The sequence below is a fragment of the Olea europaea genome, chromosome 21, assembly GCF_002742605.1.
Source record: "Olea europaea var. sylvestris chromosome 21, O_europaea_v1, whole genome shotgun sequence".
Lineage (NCBI taxonomy): Eukaryota > Viridiplantae > Streptophyta > Magnoliopsida > Lamiales > Oleaceae > Olea > Olea europaea.
In genome coordinates this window covers 10077571-10095448 of record NC_036257.1, presented here as the reverse complement: position 1 = coordinate 10095448, position 17878 = coordinate 10077571, and the positions used below count along the sequence as shown (strand labels likewise).

Here is a 17878-nt window from a genome sequence, read left to right as displayed (position 1 = left end):
TTAGAAGATCATGCAACCATACAATCTCAGAACACACAGCTGACTTAGCACGATATTCAGCCTCAGTGGAGGACTTAGAAACACTATCCCGTTTCATACATTTCCTAGAAATGAGAGCATCACCTAGAAAGATACACCACCCAGTGGTTGATTGACAAGAGTCAGGGCAACCTGCCCAATCAACATCACTATAAGCCGTGAGCTCAAGAGACGTTCCCTCAGGGAAGGACGGACCAAGGTGAGGGGTCCCAATAAGGTATCGGATAATATGGCAGATAGCTACCGAATGAAGATAATGAGGGGTATCTATGAATTTGTTGACAGTATGAACTGCGAATGAAATATCTGGACGAGTTATAGTAAGATAGATGAGACTATCTACTAACCTCCATCAGAGGGTAGGATCTGTAAGGATATTACCTTCGCCTTTTCAATATATAACATTAAGTTCCAGTGGAGTATCAACTAAGGAGGCTTAAGATAAATCAGCCAATCGAATTAAATCTTGAATGTACTTATGTTGATTTAAGAATATACCAAGAAATTGAGATGACCAAGATCCTCCATGTGAAAAATTGAATGAAGATGTTGCTGAAGTTTATAAGGATGTGATAAGATCCAGAAATAATAATATCATCCACATATACCAATAGAAAAACAATGCTAGCAGTACTCTTGTGAAGAAACAAGGATGCGTTATATTGACTCTGAGTAAATAAAAAATCCATAAGAGTGCGGCGAAACTTGTCAAACCATGCGCGAGGAGCCTGTTTAAGACCATAAAAAGATCATTTTAACTTACAAACAAATTAGCTAAGGGAAGAGGCATACTAGATGGAAGTTTCATGTAAATGTCTTCCTCGAGGTCTCCATGTAAGAATGCGTTCTTTACATCCATTTGATGTAAAGACCAAGATTGAGAAGCGGCAAGCTATAACAAAAGATGGATAGTTGTCATTTTAGAGACTGGAGCAAAAGTTTCATTATAGTCTATTCCATACTCTTGACGATTACCCCATGCAACCAGTCGAGCTTTATACCGCTCAAGAAAATCATCAGAATGAAGTTTGATAGAATGTACCCATTTACTCTCAATAGGCTTTACATTCTGTGGACATGGTACAACATCCCATGTTTGGTTGGACTCAAGAGCCTCAAGTTTTGCATTCATCGTCTATTTCCAAATGTTTTATAGCCTGTCTATAGGAGGAAGGAATGGAAATCGAGTTAAGAGTAGTAGATATAGAACTATAGGAGGAAAAGCCATACCTATCTGGTGGTCAAGGGACACGAGAGGTGCGACAAAGACTGACAGGAGGTGGGAGATTACCCGGTTAAGTATCTAATGTCGTAGGTGGAGAATCATCTGGTGAAGGATCTGATGTCGTAGGTGGAGGATCAGAGATGTGGGGGACAGTCGTCTGAGAAGTGTGGGATTAGTAGACTGTACATCATGCCTGCGAGTGTAAACAAGACCGAGCTTATATTGAGAGAATTCTATAGGAAAAGTAGGTAGGACAGAAAACTTAGGCGGGGAAGTAATAGTTTCTGAAGTGAAGAAATATTGTTTTTCAAAGAAAACAACATTGCGAGAAATCCTAATTCGTTGTGTCTCAGGATCATAACAAACATACCCTTTTTGAGTCCCACCATATCCAAAAAAAGCACACTTGACCGATTGAGGAGTGAGTTTTGTCCTTTCTTCTGGTTGTAAACGAATGCAACACACACAGCCAAAAGGACGCAGATAAGAGTTAGAGGGATGATGACCAAAGAGCTTATAAAACAGAGACATTATTAAGAGTAGGAGAAGGTAACTGATTTATGAGATGTACAGCGGTAGACAAAGTTTCACACCAAAATCGAGAGGGACAGAAGATTCAATCAGAAGAGCTCGAACCATATTAAGCAGATGGCAATTCTTGCATTCTGCCACCCTGTTTTGTTGAAGAGTAGAAGGACAAGATTGCTGAGAAATAATGCCTTTAGTTTGTAAGAAAGCTTGAAATGCGTTAGACATATATTCACCCCTGGAATCAGACCTTAAGATTTTGACGGAGGAGGAGAATTGGTTGTTAGCCAATAAATTTATCACAACCCAATTAATTTAAATTTGTCCAATTAAATATCCACTTAAATTAGAGGTCCAAGCCCTGGCCCAAATCTACCAGTATCCAATTAAAGACAATATAGTTCAATTGCCCAAGCCCACAAGTATTTAATAAAACCAATAATTTTACTAAGGCCCAACATATTGGCCAAAGGCAAGAAAATCACTCACAGAGGCGACGAAGACGACAATTTGCTCTGACCACAGAAACCACAGTTCGATTCTCTGAGAAATCAAAGAACACATTGACCTTAAGAACACACTGGATCACGACCACGTAGATGTAACACACTGAGAAGATGACCACTGGAACGCAGAGAGAAGCTAACGCGAAGACGCCGACTATGAAGAAACCAAGTGATGATAAAGACGCAGACTATGAAGAAACCAATTGATGGTGACTGCCGACGGAAATGCAAGAGGCGATGATCGTGATTCTACTATAAAGAACTAAGAGCTGATTGCTAGCGACACGCACGAGAAATATTAGGGCTCTGATACCATGCTAAAACCGATTTTGCTGAATAAATCTTTGGTATGTATTCCATTCAATTTATAGAATATACAAGGAACATACAAGGAAAGTAAATTTCTGTACAATCAAAATAAATCCCTAATTCTAATCAAGTTATACATGGTAACGACATCACGACATCCTCTAATACATAGGCTGCTTGTATTGAAGTTTATGGCAAATTGAAGTTTTGAGTATCTGAGACATGTTGTGCTCTTAACATCTGATATTTTATTATTACTAGTTTTCCGCCTATGCAATGCACGGGCTATGTCATTTTTTTAGGTAATATTAAATTATTAACATGTCAAAATATCTGTTCAGTTCTCTCAATAAATCTACAAATTTGATTAATTATTTAAAATGATAAACAGAAATGTAATCTTCATATATAACACACTTTTGACATTAAAAAAATTTAAAAGTTTATTAGGAAGCTTTCTAAATGACGTAAAAAATTTTATTAGATTATTTAAAAATTTAATTGATCGAGAGGAAAAATTACCAATAAGAAAAAAATTTCTAAAAATGATCGAATTTCTTTTATATATAAAAAGTTTTCAGATGTTAAAGCCCCCGTTTGAGCCTCATTATTTTTCATTAAATTAAATTAAAATTTTCTCTTTCCTACTTATAACCACACAATCTTCAATAAAATAATATTACACGTAAATCAAAAATTTTCAACCATTCATTTTTCAAAAAAAACACTATTTATCTCATAATTTACAAATAATGGGGCTCAAACGGCCCCAAAATATTAAGATGAAAAATTAGTTGGCATCAATTTTGTGTTGCTATAATTGAAATGTATTTTCTGGGGATAGGATAAATGTTTCCTTGATGCATAGATTAAAAACCACAATTATTGGAGCTCATAAATCAAACATTATTTTAATTTGAGTGGTTATTTTACATATAAAGGACTTATTTGATGATAACTATTCAATATAATTAAATCGTGTAATTAGTCGAATCTTTTTTTTATTGTTCAATATCCAATCGATTTAATGAATTTTTTTTTATTTATGTATAATATTATTTTATAGAAGATTCTGCGATTGAAAATAAAAGAGAGAAAAATGAGAAAAAATTAATGGAGTCAAACACAAGCTGAGCCACAATATAATGTTTTGTCACTTAAATGGGGTTGAGATTTTTATTTAATCACCCAATTTTGATATATATGAATTTAATCCTCCAAAATTTATATACATCTAAAATATTCAGTATCGTCAAATAAATTAATCGATATTTTTTTGATTGAGTATTTTTTTTTTCAATATTGTGTTAAGTTTTACTTTGATTTATCACAACTACTTTTAGGAAATAAACAATATACATGATTTAATATACTCCGTGTCATATTAAATAAGGGTAAAATAGATTTGTATAAAAAATATATCAATCACCAAGGAAAAAAGAAAATTATATTGATAAAATTGTCACAAAAAAATAATAAACATTAATAAAATAATTGATTTTTTAAAAGAAAAAAGAACGAGCTATACGCATTTTTTTATACATGCTTGATGTAGGTTTAATTATTTTCGATATTCATTTAAATCATTCGATGTATCTATTATATAGTTATCGAAATAAACTTCGAAAGAATATAGAATATTTATAAAGATTTATAATAGATTTAAAAAAAAATAAATAAATAAATCACCTAATAAAAAATAAAAATAAAATAAATTTTGACACTGAACGTCATCTATATATATAAAAAAAAAGTTGCCTAATGGATATGCTCCGTGATGCACGGAGCAATTTCTCCTGGATGCCATGAGCAAAATTGCTCCGCGCATCACGGAGCATTTGCTTCGTGATGCGTGGAGTTGCTCTATTGTTTTTTTTTTTTTGGTTAAATTTTTTTTTCACTAAGTGATTTATTTATTTATTTTTATAAAAATCTACCATAAATCTTCTATATTCTCTCGAAACTCATTTCGAGAACTATATCATAAACATATCGAATGATCTAAATGAATATTGAAAATAGTTAAACGTACATCAAATGTGTGTTAAAAATGCGTATAACTAGTTTTTTCCTTAAAAAAATTAATTATTTAATTATATTTATTATTTTTTCGTAACAATAATTTTTGACGTCATTTAGAAAATTTCCTAATAAACTTTTAAATTTTTTTAATGTTAAAATAGACATCATTTAAAAAATTAAGAATTTTGATAACATGCTAATTTTATAAATTCATTGACGATTGTACGGTAGTCGAATGCATATATCTTCTATATTATCTCGAAACTCATTTTGAGAACTATGTCATAGAAGCATTGAATGATCTAAATGAATATCGAAAATAGTTAAACGTACATCAAACGTATGTTTTAAAAAATACGTATAACTCGTTTTTCTTCTTTAAAAAAAATTAATTATTTATTAATATTTATTATTTTTTCGTGACAATTTTTATAATAAAAATATTATATGATATAAAACACAAGATCAATTATCCAAGGGAAAAAAAATGCTTTACCCGGTTAGGAGTGAATGACTTATCGGTATGCATGTAAGGGTCAAATGGGCAATAATGAGATGCTTTCTGAACGAATAGTAACTGGCATGATAAAAAAATTCCTACAATTCGTTGCCATAATTTGTCTCACTCTCTCATGATGCACGAGAAGAATTTTTTTTTTTGGAAGGGACAGCTATAGTAACTCACTTGTGTAAGTCAACAATGGAGGCAATAAAGTGGTCTCATTAATTTCATTTCTGGAAGCTACAGCATCTAACGAAGTGAAATGATATTTTTTAATTGAAGCTACAGTAACCGTTAGCAAATGGTTCTATAAAGTCAATAAAGACAGCAATAATGCTGCCATATTTCATTATTATTTCCAGAAAACTTTTTTTTTTGGTGATGAATAGTGCATAACGAGTTCAACTACAGTATAAAACCAGTTAAGTGTGAAACCGCTACCTTAGGTTGAATAGTAAATGTTGGATCCTCTCTTTTGAAGTAAAGGGGATCTTCTTGCATGTCTTTGTAATTGAGGGCCACCAAATTTTCCATGCCATGACGTGCTAAAATGCTTCACTTTTACGCGAGCGATAGAAAAAAATAAACAGAAGAACAGAAGACTTCCTTAAAAATTTTTGGATTCGTGCATTAAATCTCAGGTTGATGTGTCTGAATTGCTAACTAGGGTCTTGTGATGGCTTGGTCTCATGTGATTTAGGATTTCATCTTTGTTTTTGCAGCCTATCAAATTGGACAAGTTAATTGTGGGGGTTGTGCAGTTTTACTTATGTACCAACATGGAGCACCAGCGGTTCAATGTTCTTCTTGCCATTTCGTGACACAAATTGGAGTCAGTGTCTCTTCTTTCCTAAAGATGCATGATAATGCTCTCCTAATACAATTTCAACTCACCAAAATCGTCACTATGGTTCCTAAAGATGCATGATAATGCACTCTTAATGCAATTGGAACTCACCAAAATCATCATTATGGAAATTAACTCATGCATGGATGCCGGAGATATGTATATGACTCTCTTCGAATGTAGTTTCACTAAGAATATTAGATGAATGTTCACATTTAAAATTTATTTAGTGCTTGTTGGGTAGGGATTTTTTTAATTGATTTTTTGACCGTTAGAGATAAAGTGGGTCCTGCTTGTGAGAGAAGAATTCAAAAATAACGGCTGGAATAGTGAAATAACGGTAAAAAAATTGATGTTAATTGGATTATAATCTCTACCAAACATGCTCTTAATGTAATTTTACTATGAATAAACATTTAGATGAACATTCACATTTAATCTTTAATTTAATTATCTCGAGATTGTTGAATCTATCAAGACTATAACATTACTCATAAAGTAAATATTGTGTATTGCTCACATAATTTGATCTATTACCTGGACCATTTTGACGTGCTACTAAATTTATGTCAAGATTTATTGACAAATTTGGAGAGAGAAGATTTTACTTTCTCAATGGCATCCGTAATCTAAAGGGAGTCTAAGGTAAATGAGAAAGAAATGAAAGATAATCATAGCTCAGAAATTATTTAAGTTGTAAAATGGATACTAAGATAAACTTGACCATCTCTTCAAAATTGAAGTGAAAGAAACTTTATTATTGTAAAGGGGCAAATCTAATCGTGATTATATCATTTTAACATGTAGGCACACAACAGGCGACCCCCCCTTTCTGTTCAGCAGGCTCAGAGACGGCGTCGTGCCAACAGAGGTCGTTAGACTGCTCATATCTTTTTTGATTTATAACCAGAGAATCTAATCTGAAACCTGTCTGCCGAATGTTTTTTCATTGCTGTTTCAGGAAATTGAAAGTTTGCCCACCTTACAGCCTAAGATTTTTATATATTGTGATTTTTATGAACTCTAATTTGAATATGATGAAGTCTGTGTGCTTTAAGTTGATGCCAAATCTTCTTCACTGAAGTAAAAATCATCCCCAGTTGAATTAATGGGGAGCATCCTTCTTGTATGTGTATCCAATTTGAAATCCAAATCATTTTCACATGAAAGTGATCTATTGGTGATGACTGTTCAAGCACACATTTTAGCTTTGCCTTTCCAACATGCATATGAATCTGCACTATTTCTACCTGCTTACACCTGACTACTATAGCATTCTTATTTATTCCTTTCAAATTCTGATCACCATCATGATTTAGCCAAGCACCTGGAGTGCCATAGCTACGTTTTCATTTTACTATAATCTTTTATTGTAATCATCTATCACCTTGCCCTAGTTTAGTGTTAAGAGCGCAAGCAGACTATAAAATAGTTATGCAGTGCCATTTGGATGCTTAATATTTTTCCACTGCATAGAATGCGTGATGACTTTCTACAAAATGCACCATCTTTAGCCTTGAAGACTCACTGCCGATGATCAGTTTTGCACATTTTGTTTATCTTGATACACTTCATCATTCAATTCCATAGCTTACATTGAAAAGTTGTAGAGAAGTTATATAGTCTAAAAAATGTTCTTTGATTTAACAAATGTTAATTTCTTTGGGACAGTTGAACACAATATTTAGACTCACCAGCCACCAAATGTGAACCTTAGCTCAGATTTAATGGTTTACATTCGATTCCTAAAAAAGGACAGAACGGGGAATACACTGGAGCAATATAATGAAATGATGACATTATGGTTTTTGCATCTTTCTTTCTGATCACTAGGTGATTGTAGCTTTCTCTACTTTTAGAAAAAGACGTATCATTGCAAAAATGTATAATTAGAAGTAAAAGGTAAATAGGAAAGAATCCATAGACTGTATGGAGAATTATCCATTGTCAATTGTTACTTAACTCTGTAAAAAGATGATGATTGAGGCCCAACAGCCCAAACCGGTGAACGGAAGTACATTTAGAGCATCTACAAGAGATTATCTATTTTGAAGAGCACATTTTGCAATTTAAAGAGCATCTATAAATTTAGAGAGTAAAAACTTCTAAATACTTTAATAATCTCTTTATCTTTAACACTTAATTTTTACTACTCCAAATATGTAATTATTATTTTTCCCTGTCTTATATTTTCACTAGCTTCCCTCCAAATTATAATATGATTTTCCCTCCATTTTTGTATTACTATTTAATTGGATTAATATATGGAGCATTGAAAATTGGAATATTTTGAATGCATTTAATTGTAATATAAATTTTAGCCTTATATGTTAGCCCATGACATATTTCTCCTTCCATCTATGAGTCGATGTTTTCGTCTTTTCCAGCTTGTCTTGCGATGATGTTCTTAGAAGGAGAAGCTAGGACTTCAAGCATCTCAAGCTTCCAAACACTCTGCCAATTACCACCATCTCTAATCTGATTAGAAGCGACCGTAATTCCTCCGGCGCTGGCCTTCCTTGTTTCTTTCGACTCTTTTCCTTTGTCTTGTGCTGTTGATCCATCAAGAGTCCCTAGTGGACACTAGGAGGTAGCCCCCTTCCATAAAATTTCTGAATATATCTTCATTGAGTACCCTGGTTCATTGTTGCCTTACGGAAAATCAAGGCAACCATATTTTTCTGGGTTTCTTCTATGGACAGCAGCAACTTTTCCATGCTCTGTATGAGGTGCTCCACAGACCTTTCCAATTTTGGTAAGCATTGCATCTCAGATTTCAATCGCTTCATCTCCGTCTCCATAGCTTCCACTCTGATTTCTATCTTCTTTTGGGCCATCAAAATTGCTCGCTCTGGTACCAATTTGTTAAGACTCAACTGGAAGAAAAGGAAACTGGAACAATTATTATAGAACTTGGTATTGATGTGCATGGAATTACGGAACAGAAACAAGAGAAATTAACTGGACTCTTTTACGACTAAATTAATGCCTCTCTCTAGACTCTCCTTCTACCTCTATTTATAGCCTCTTAGCTAAATCTGCCTAACTACTTTCCCTAGCAACAGAATATGGGGATTGGGGGCTTATCACATTTCACTTTTAAAAGGTCTCTTGGAGATGCTCTTACATAGGGATAATGAGAAGCAATGGTCAATAAGAGGAGGGAAAGAAGAGGAGGATGACATTAGGCCACCAACATGGTTCAGTGCATCGCTCCATGACCACATCTACCACTTCCTCTTGGAGAGACGAGTTACTATGCAAACATTTGCTTTGACTTCTATCTCCCCTTACCTTCTAAGAATTGCATTAGACGTTTCCTCGACATGATTAAGTTATCCCATTATTTTAAGGATCCGTTGTTCTAATTAAAATTGTATGCGAAGACAAGGATTATTTCAAATTGAAGTCAAAAACATATTTGTTTTTGAACTTTACATGTGATTAAATGCAAAAGTGCTCCCAGGATGGAAGCGAGTAGTTAAATTTACAAGGTGGATAAAAGCCTGTATGAACCTATTTACTGATTTGCTTGTGTTCTTTTGTTACATAGTAGCAAAGACAATTAAATTGTTATTTAGTCATAGACTCTTGTCTTGGTAGCTCATAGAAAAAATCTGGATTCTTCACAATAGTAATTGAAAGTATCACTCTAGATTCTGTTACACTCGTGTATGAAGTGTTTGATGGTTTGTCTCAATTGGGTAATGGGCTTTGTTTAATTTTTTTGGAAGATATTGACATTAACTTCGGGTATGCAATTATGACAATTCACTTGTCATAGGAGAGAAAAATTGATGAATTAGTTGCAAGTGGGAACACGAGGAGTAATGCATATTGTTTACATAAGAGCAATGCATAGTTGTTCCAACAATTATATAAGAAAATTGCAGTGTTTGCATATTTGCGATATGTAGTTGTAAATGACATTGGCTTATGATATGACTTGATGTTGGAACACTGCAGAATTTCAATATGGTGATATGGTGTCAATTACTCCATGTTAGGCATGATGATTCTTGAATGGGTGTCGGAATCATTAATTTTTACCTCTTCCTTGAATGTTTAAAAAGATGGAACTAGGTTGTGAAGTGAGGCCTAAGCCTCTCTGCAAACCAAAAAAAAATAAATCAAATAATGTACAATAATATAAAATAAAGGTATAATAAGGTATAATAAACCATAAATAATCTTGAAAATTTTCTATAGAGCTAACGCCAAAATAAAGAAACCACCCATAATATAATTTTATAAAAAATAAAGATGAAATGTTGAAAAAAGGACGGGTAAAAAAAAAAAATTTAAATACCTGCTGGATTTTTTCAGAATGCCGGAGTTTGCTGCCTTGAAATCTTATTGAGTAAGCTTTGAATGTTTCGGGGATGGTGATGTGTGGGGTTGATTAGGTTAAACAAGTAAAAGAATTGATGGGCCAAATTAAAAATGGAATTATGCACACAAACAGGCTAAAAAACAGGTTACAATATGTTAACACATAATTGAACTATTTGAAAAATAAAAACTACAAACATCCAATCATCTGTTGCCAAGTCAGTTTGTTTCTTTTTTTTTTCCCTTGTCTTTGAGTCTGGACAAACATCATATTCCTTAAAATTTATGTTCAGATAAAAAAGAGAAGGATAAAAAAGGAAAAAAAGGTCATTCCTGGGAAAAACTGCGCACACACCTCACTCCCCTTGAGGTGTGCTTCTCATTCAATGAGGCATCTGCCTCGGGAATAGTGTGCTTCACGGCCCCCATTCCAATCCATGCTTCTTAGCAGAGTTCCAAATGTAACCCTAGTGCTGAAAATAACTTTTAGCACAGACATAGCACGAGGTATGCACGTGCCCCATATATCTCAAACATTACTCTTTGATTGGCTTTACTCCTTCACAGTCTACTAATAGAATTATCATTGCTTCCTGAAATGAAACTTGAAGGATGCAATGAAAAATTCCTGAAACTATTTGCTTCCATAGTTGTTTTAGTCCATGAACCTCCTATATTAAGAGGCAATTTTACCTTTACTAGATCATAAATTTATTTTGGTGGAAAACTTAAATATGTTTCCATAAAATATAAGTAAATAACTATATAATCTCTCTATCATCTTGAAATTTTAGATGACGTATTTCAATTTAATGCTCTATTTCCTTTTCCTGGTAGTTTGCACTTGTGTTGCACTTGCACTTCCAAAAGTAACTGTTTTGAATGAGTAATAGCTGTTTTGATTGTGTTGTTTACTCCACACCCCGTTGCACATTGACTTTCATGAGTAACTATTTTGTTTGAATAAGAACTGTTTAGATTGTGTTTTGATTTGCTCTTTGTACTCCAATTTTAGCTTAGTTCTTTACTTAAAATGGCAGTAGACTGCTCTCTTAATTCTTTTTAAAGAAAAAAAGACAAATTACACAGGTTCATTTTTTTTTTCTTTTTTTTTTTTTTTGTAAATTGCATGTTAAATGTAATACTTTAATTGTCTTTAATTAATTTAGCTTCAAGATTCTGTTTCAGTTTAATATTTTTCCATATTTAGTGTAGAGGAACTCAGACAAGCTTATGACTTACTTGCCATAGTACTTTTAGTTAGTAATATTTTTATGCATATCATACTGCTACGAAAACTTGAAACTTCTGAAATTGGAAAGTGAGAAATATCAGGAAGGCAATTAGCAGGAAGTTCAGTACTTTAGTTCACTGACAAAAATGGAAAGTATTATAGGTGGTGTCACTGTTAAATCATATTCCTCACAGTGTAAATCTAGTCAATCAATAAACTCTACTATAGATATTTGTGAACATTGTAGGAAGTCGAATTGGGAGGAAAAAAGAACTTATCAAATCTGATGGAGGAGCCGAAAATATAGATTTGATAAATTTATGAATGTATCTCTAAATAATAAAATTGATCTCAGAATTTTTCTATTGTACAATTTTCTGTTCCGTTCATTATGTAGTTCTAATTATGCATGTTATGCAATGAACCCATTAAGCATTAGCTAACAAAGACATAAATCTTCCCCAATAAACTGGGCATGGTAATGAAGGAAAGAAGTTTACACTAAAAATGGGGGCAATACGACTGCATCTGTGCAGCAATCTGTGCCTGCTCCATAGCCACTTCAACCTATGTTTCTTCTGTCACCACCACCTGCGGATGGCATCATCACCTTCTGGGCAGTCTACAGGTAATTGATCTTTATTCAGCTTTAATCTTGATTCATCTACTGTGCAATTAATGTGTATACATGCACTTTTTTCAACTACATCATAAATGTATTTGCTGGTTTTTTAGCATTTTGTTTAATTTTCCTATTCAATAATTATTTTTTAATTGTTAAATTTAAAAAAATCACTATAACTAGAATGGTGTCTATGTATTTCATAGTAGGTTGCAAAACTGAGCAAAGAGGAGGGTTGTGGTAGGTTAACAGTGAGCGTAACACAAAACCTTATGTCATAAATCCTAATACGCAGCAACTAGTATAGTCGATGTGCAATGCACATGCACAAATAGGTTAATTTGAAGGTGGCGCGGATGACAAGGTGCACATTTTATATGGAAATTTGTTAATACTCAGTTTTAATAATGGTAAATCAATTAAAACAATGTTGGTTATCGCTTGAAACAACTTTTTATTAAATTTGAAGATAAATGCAAATGTACACCTGATTAATTTCTTAAGATGCGTATAATTTATTTTCAAAAAGTAGAATAACACGTAATGATTTTTGGATATTCTTTATGAAGATTGTGTTTATCCTTATATTTTCTTTCGAGTTGTCATGCAGACTCTCTCTCTCTTATTCACAAAATCCTTTCAGTCTGTTCATTTGTCAACCATTCACAGTACTAGACCCGCTCTCCCTCTCTTTACACACGTGAACACAAATATAATGCTCAAAATCACAGTGAAGTACAGGTATGCACACAAATATAAAGCTACATTCTTCATCTTTATGCTTCGTGTATATATACATGTATGTATTCATCAATAGAAGAGTAATGAGATGACGCGCTTTGATGTTATTTAGTCTTAAGTCCTAGATATAACAGTTTACATTAATATAAGAGCTATCTTTCATAAGTCTTGACTATGACTGTACATCCTCGATGTCTCGATTTGATCATTAAGTATAGGATTTTGTATATTCTCCTGACTGCAAATACTATTTGCACGTCCAATTAAGTAGTTATCATGAAGTCTGTTAGCATCAATAACAGTGCATATTGTATGCATGCTCATTATTGCTTATATATCTCGATGCTATTTGATTTTTGTGGTGTGCACCTTGGGTGAGCATGGGTTGGTTTAGGCCCAAAAAATGGGCCTAACCCAACACGTTCAGTTTCATGAGAAATTGAGCAGAACCAACCCACCCACAAGTCTAAAACTCAACTCAACCCTAACTGATGAAGGTTGGGTGGGGTTGTTGAGTTGGGTTGGTTGGTTTTGGGCTTTAAACAGAATCACACAAGGAACACAATTTTTTTTTTTTTTGTCGGGGGCCTAATTCACATTTGGCCATTTTTTTTGATGAACTTGATTGGCCATTATTAAAAACTTTGATGGTCTAATTTAATATAGGGGCAATTTCAATAAAATTTGAAAAGATTGGCGCATTTGAGGTTGGATCATTTTCGCTATCTAAAACAAATTCAATCAACATATGAAAAATGCTATTGCAAACTCGATACAAATGAAAAATATTAAATTCATGCAAATTCAACCTACATAATAAAAAATTTAATAAAGTCTTTATATCATACGTATTGTTTGCTCTGGGAGAGCCTGAATCTATCTTACTCCTCAAGACATTTTGTCATGTCTTCAAGGATTTGAACCCGAGACCCCTGCCTTACGAGAGACTTTAGCTAAATCCTGTCACTAGCATTGTGCCTTGATTTAGTTTAAGTCTCTCATAAGTCAGAGGTCTTGGGTTCGAATCCTGAGGGCGTTATAGAAATTTGTGAGAAGTCAGATAGGTTTAGACTCTCACGGAGTGGAAGTACATGAGAAAACAACTTGGGTACGAGGCCTGGGTTGTTACAAAAAATGTTATACAATACGAAATAAAAAATATTAATCATCCAAATTCAATCTACATATTAATGTTATAGTCATCCAAATTGCAGATCCAATATGAATTTTTTTTTTTGAAAGGTAATCAAATATTTTATTAATCAATGCATAATACACGGGAAGTGTATTATTAATTTAAAGCAGAAAGGAAAAACATAAAATTGTGCAACCCATCTATATGCCTAGTAGCTGCAGCATTAAACCACGTATACAATGTGAAATAAAACATCTCTAATTTGCTCTACTGTCCGTGTTTGATTATCAAAGCAGCGGCTATTTCTTTCTTCCCACATACACCATACAATGTAACCCGGAATAAGGTCCCATGCAAGCTTGTAATCCTTGTCGCGAAATTTTTCCTCCATGCCTTTAACACGTCTTCCATACGCCTCGGTATCGCCTAATCCATGTGTTGTGATGCCAAAATATTGTGCCACAGTAAACGAGCGGCATCACAATGGAGAAACAAGTGATCAATCGTCTCCCCATCCCTCCGACACTTATAACACCACTTTGTAACATAAACATCTTGTTCGTAGATTATCCATCGTTAACACGTGTCCCCTGACCACCGTCCAAAGTAAGAATGCAACCCGTGGAGGCAATTTACATTTCCACACTGATTTCCAGGGGAATGAACTCTGCACAAGACCCAATAAAGATCTAAAATAAGTGCCAACTGAGAAAATCCCATCCCGTGTCAATCTCCACCTACTACAGTCTGCCTCTCCTGTCTTGATGCGAAACTTGTACAAAGAAGTCAAAAATAGCGCATAATCATCCAATTCCCAATCCTGTAATCTCTGACAAAAACAATATTCCAACTGATCCTCCCATTATGTATATCTAAGAATCACTCACCGTAGCAGACGGTGTAAACACAATACGAGATAAAGAGGGAAATTTCACCTTCAGCGGTTGTTCTCCAGACCAATAATCATCCCAAAAACTGATGGTAGTACCATTCCTCACTGCAAAAGTCAATTTTGGGAGCACACCAAGACCTCCACTACTTTAATGCTTAAAGAATTATGAAAATATCAAGGATCACAAAATTCTGAAGCAAAAATAGACACTTGTATTGCCAACATATCTCTGGCTTGTTTGGACAAGATACCATATTTATTTAAGTTAAAATTCTACCTATTAAGATTCTACTGAAGATCAAAATAATTGTTCTCTATGCTTTTACGAGTGTCTAAAAGTATGTCTACATTTGTTTATCTAAGCACTATCTTTTGCTCCATGTTTTTCCATAAACCTAGAAAGACGAGTATAACTCATAGAAGAAGAAAATTGCCTTTACGAGAATTAAAATAATTGATACTTGACTGCTTTAGAAACTCCTTCGCATCCCTTGTATCAGCTCTTATTCCTTTCCTTCATATGTTGCTTTTCTTCGCTTTTGGGAGGTTAGGTTTATGTTCCCCTTCCTCTTGTTCTTGTGAGTTTGATTTTATATATACGGTTGGAGAATCCAAATCCCCATCAGTGTTCCCTGATGGAGCTTTAAAACCCACTGAGGTTGTGTTAGTGTTTTCCTTAGAAGAAAAAAGAAGAAGCCATAATTGATCAATCACAACTTGAATTGATCCTCCAAAACAGACAAAACAAAATTAACCAATTAAACTAAATAAAATATGAAGGCCTATTTTTCAAAATTTCAAAATAAATACAAATTGTAGAAGGGTAGGTATAAAAGCTCATTTTTTGACCAATTTATCAGGAATAAGATATAATTTGCTGTCGTTTCATAGTTTTGACTCTTGTTTACTCCTTTATATTTAAGATAATTGTTCTCTGTTTATTAGAGATTTTTATTGATATGTTGAGAAATCTGGTAGGGTGCACAGTTCACTTTTTTTGCCCATGGTTTGCACGAATAACCATTTCATACAAGTAAAAGCTGCAATTGCCTTCTGCTTGATTTTGTCGCTTTTAATCAAATCTCCTGGATGTGCCTTTTAAGATGGCAGTGACTATCTTAATGCACATGGGAATTAAAGATTCTGTTGCTCCCCTTTTGACTTTTCTCCCTTAATCAGTTTAGGACCCCGCCTACCCCCATTCACAATTATGGCTTTGTTATCATTCCAGAAACATTTGAGAATCTTGTATATATAGAGGCATCAAAATGAACCTTCTGAATATTACTGCTCTTCTTTAGGCACATTATATGTGGTAATCCTGTCTTATCTGCTTTTGAAAGATCAGAAGAGTCTATGCAGTACCCTCTACGATGGTCTATGTATGGAAACACAGACAAATGCTCCTGTGCAATCAAAGAAAGAAGATAGGTAATTCATCTTCACATTTTGAAGGTTAATTCCTAAAGCAATGAAAGTAAATAAACTTTGGGAATCGATAGATGTTTTCACTCTTTTTTTTTTCCATCACGTGCTAGATACTTGTGTCTTTTCTACTGTGATAATCCATGTTTTCCGTTAGCAACTCCCCAACTGTGCCAACCCAAAAAAATAAAAAATAAAATAAATAATGGAAAAACGAAACAATAGGTACAGAATTGAACAGACTAAATGTGCAGTTGGCAGATAGTTTGATGTAATACTCAAGGAGGTGCAGATTGCATTGGAGACTTGACAAAATATGAACTTTTATAAAGTGTGAAATTCTAAAGTAGGTATAAATTTACTTTCTCTTGGTAGTTTGTAGATTTTTAAATTAGGAAAGTTTTTACTTGATATTTTGATAAATTCTAATTGTAAGTTTTTACTTGATATTTTGATAAATTCTAATTGTAGGGATTTTAGGTATGAAGATTTTCTCTGAATTTTTTGATTCCTCTCTCTTTTTCTCTCAGGGTATTGAAGAAGGAACCAAAAAACCTGTAGCAAGAACCTTGGGAACCACACGAACGTGATCATAAAATTAGATAAAAAAAAATAAATAAATATTAGATAAAATTTGTTAACATTCATGAACTATGCATTTATAAAATTGAATACGATAATTTGGAGTTACAGTCGTTATGACTTGAATAAGCAAGAGTACCTATCTGCCAGCTGCAATTGGTAAAATAGTTTTTGATGTGTAAAGGTCCACAAGTAATTTCATGGACGATATAGCATGATTAGTAGTAAGTACCAAAGTCTATCTGGTATGGAGACACCAGTTTCCCATAGCTCTTTGCAATGCATGAGGCTGAAAAGAGTTTCTATCTTTTCATTTTGTGAGACAACTAATGATTCAACTTCGTAACTTTGAGAGATAAGTATGAAGCAGCTAACATGACAGATAAATACATATTGTAAAAGAATATGGAGCTTCTATCGTATTAAGTTATTAACTCATTGGTGCATTAACTTGTGGGCCTTTCTATAATTATAAAGCTGGAAAGAGATTGTTCTTTTTTCATTCTTGTGTAGTTTGGCCCCAGTTGGACAGATCTGTCTTTAACCGAGAAAAATCCCAGGCTGGTTTAGTACGCAAATTGATTGAATTTAAATGCAGTCTCTTGGAGGGAGATCTAGTACATTCCTATGGAAAATCGAAGACAATTGGTATCAAAACCCATCTTGAATCAGGTATAGTTCTGTTCATGCAACTCAGTACGAGTAAATAGAATGCTTAACTGACAGTATAAGGGTCGGTTTTACGTGAACTTTTGATTTATTATCGTGCAGTTGTACCTTAATTATTCCCCTAAAAGAAAAACAATTTCCAAATGATGGAATCTGGTTGATGATCATGTTTAAGTTCTTAAGAATTGAGAAAATTCCCTTTCTTCAGTCCACAATAACAAGTGTTTTTAAGGGGTCAGAGCCTCTTGACATGCATGGGTAAAAAAAG

General features: G+C 33.7%; 1 protein-coding gene across 22 annotated transcripts in view; it reads left to right on the top strand.

Annotated features, from left to right (window-relative positions):
- Window positions 1-17878, top strand: part of LOC111370574 (basic salivary proline-rich protein 2-like) — a 37714-nt gene extending 19836 nt beyond the window's left edge. For 4 of the 22 annotated variants that reach the window (XM_022992350.1, XM_022992361.1, XM_022992347.1 and 1 more), the window contains 5 exons: window positions 5854-5963; window positions 6786-6849; window positions 12081-12172; window positions 16278-16365; window positions 17455-17872. In XM_022992350.1, coding sequence (XP_022848118.1) covers window positions 5854-5963; window positions 6786-6849; window positions 12081-12172; window positions 16278-16365; window positions 17455-17651 — 551 coding nt within the window. In that variant the 3' untranslated portion in view covers window positions 17652-17872. The other 18 variants (XR_002698446.1, XR_002698445.1, XM_022992344.1 and 15 more) reach the window with 18 other exon arrangements.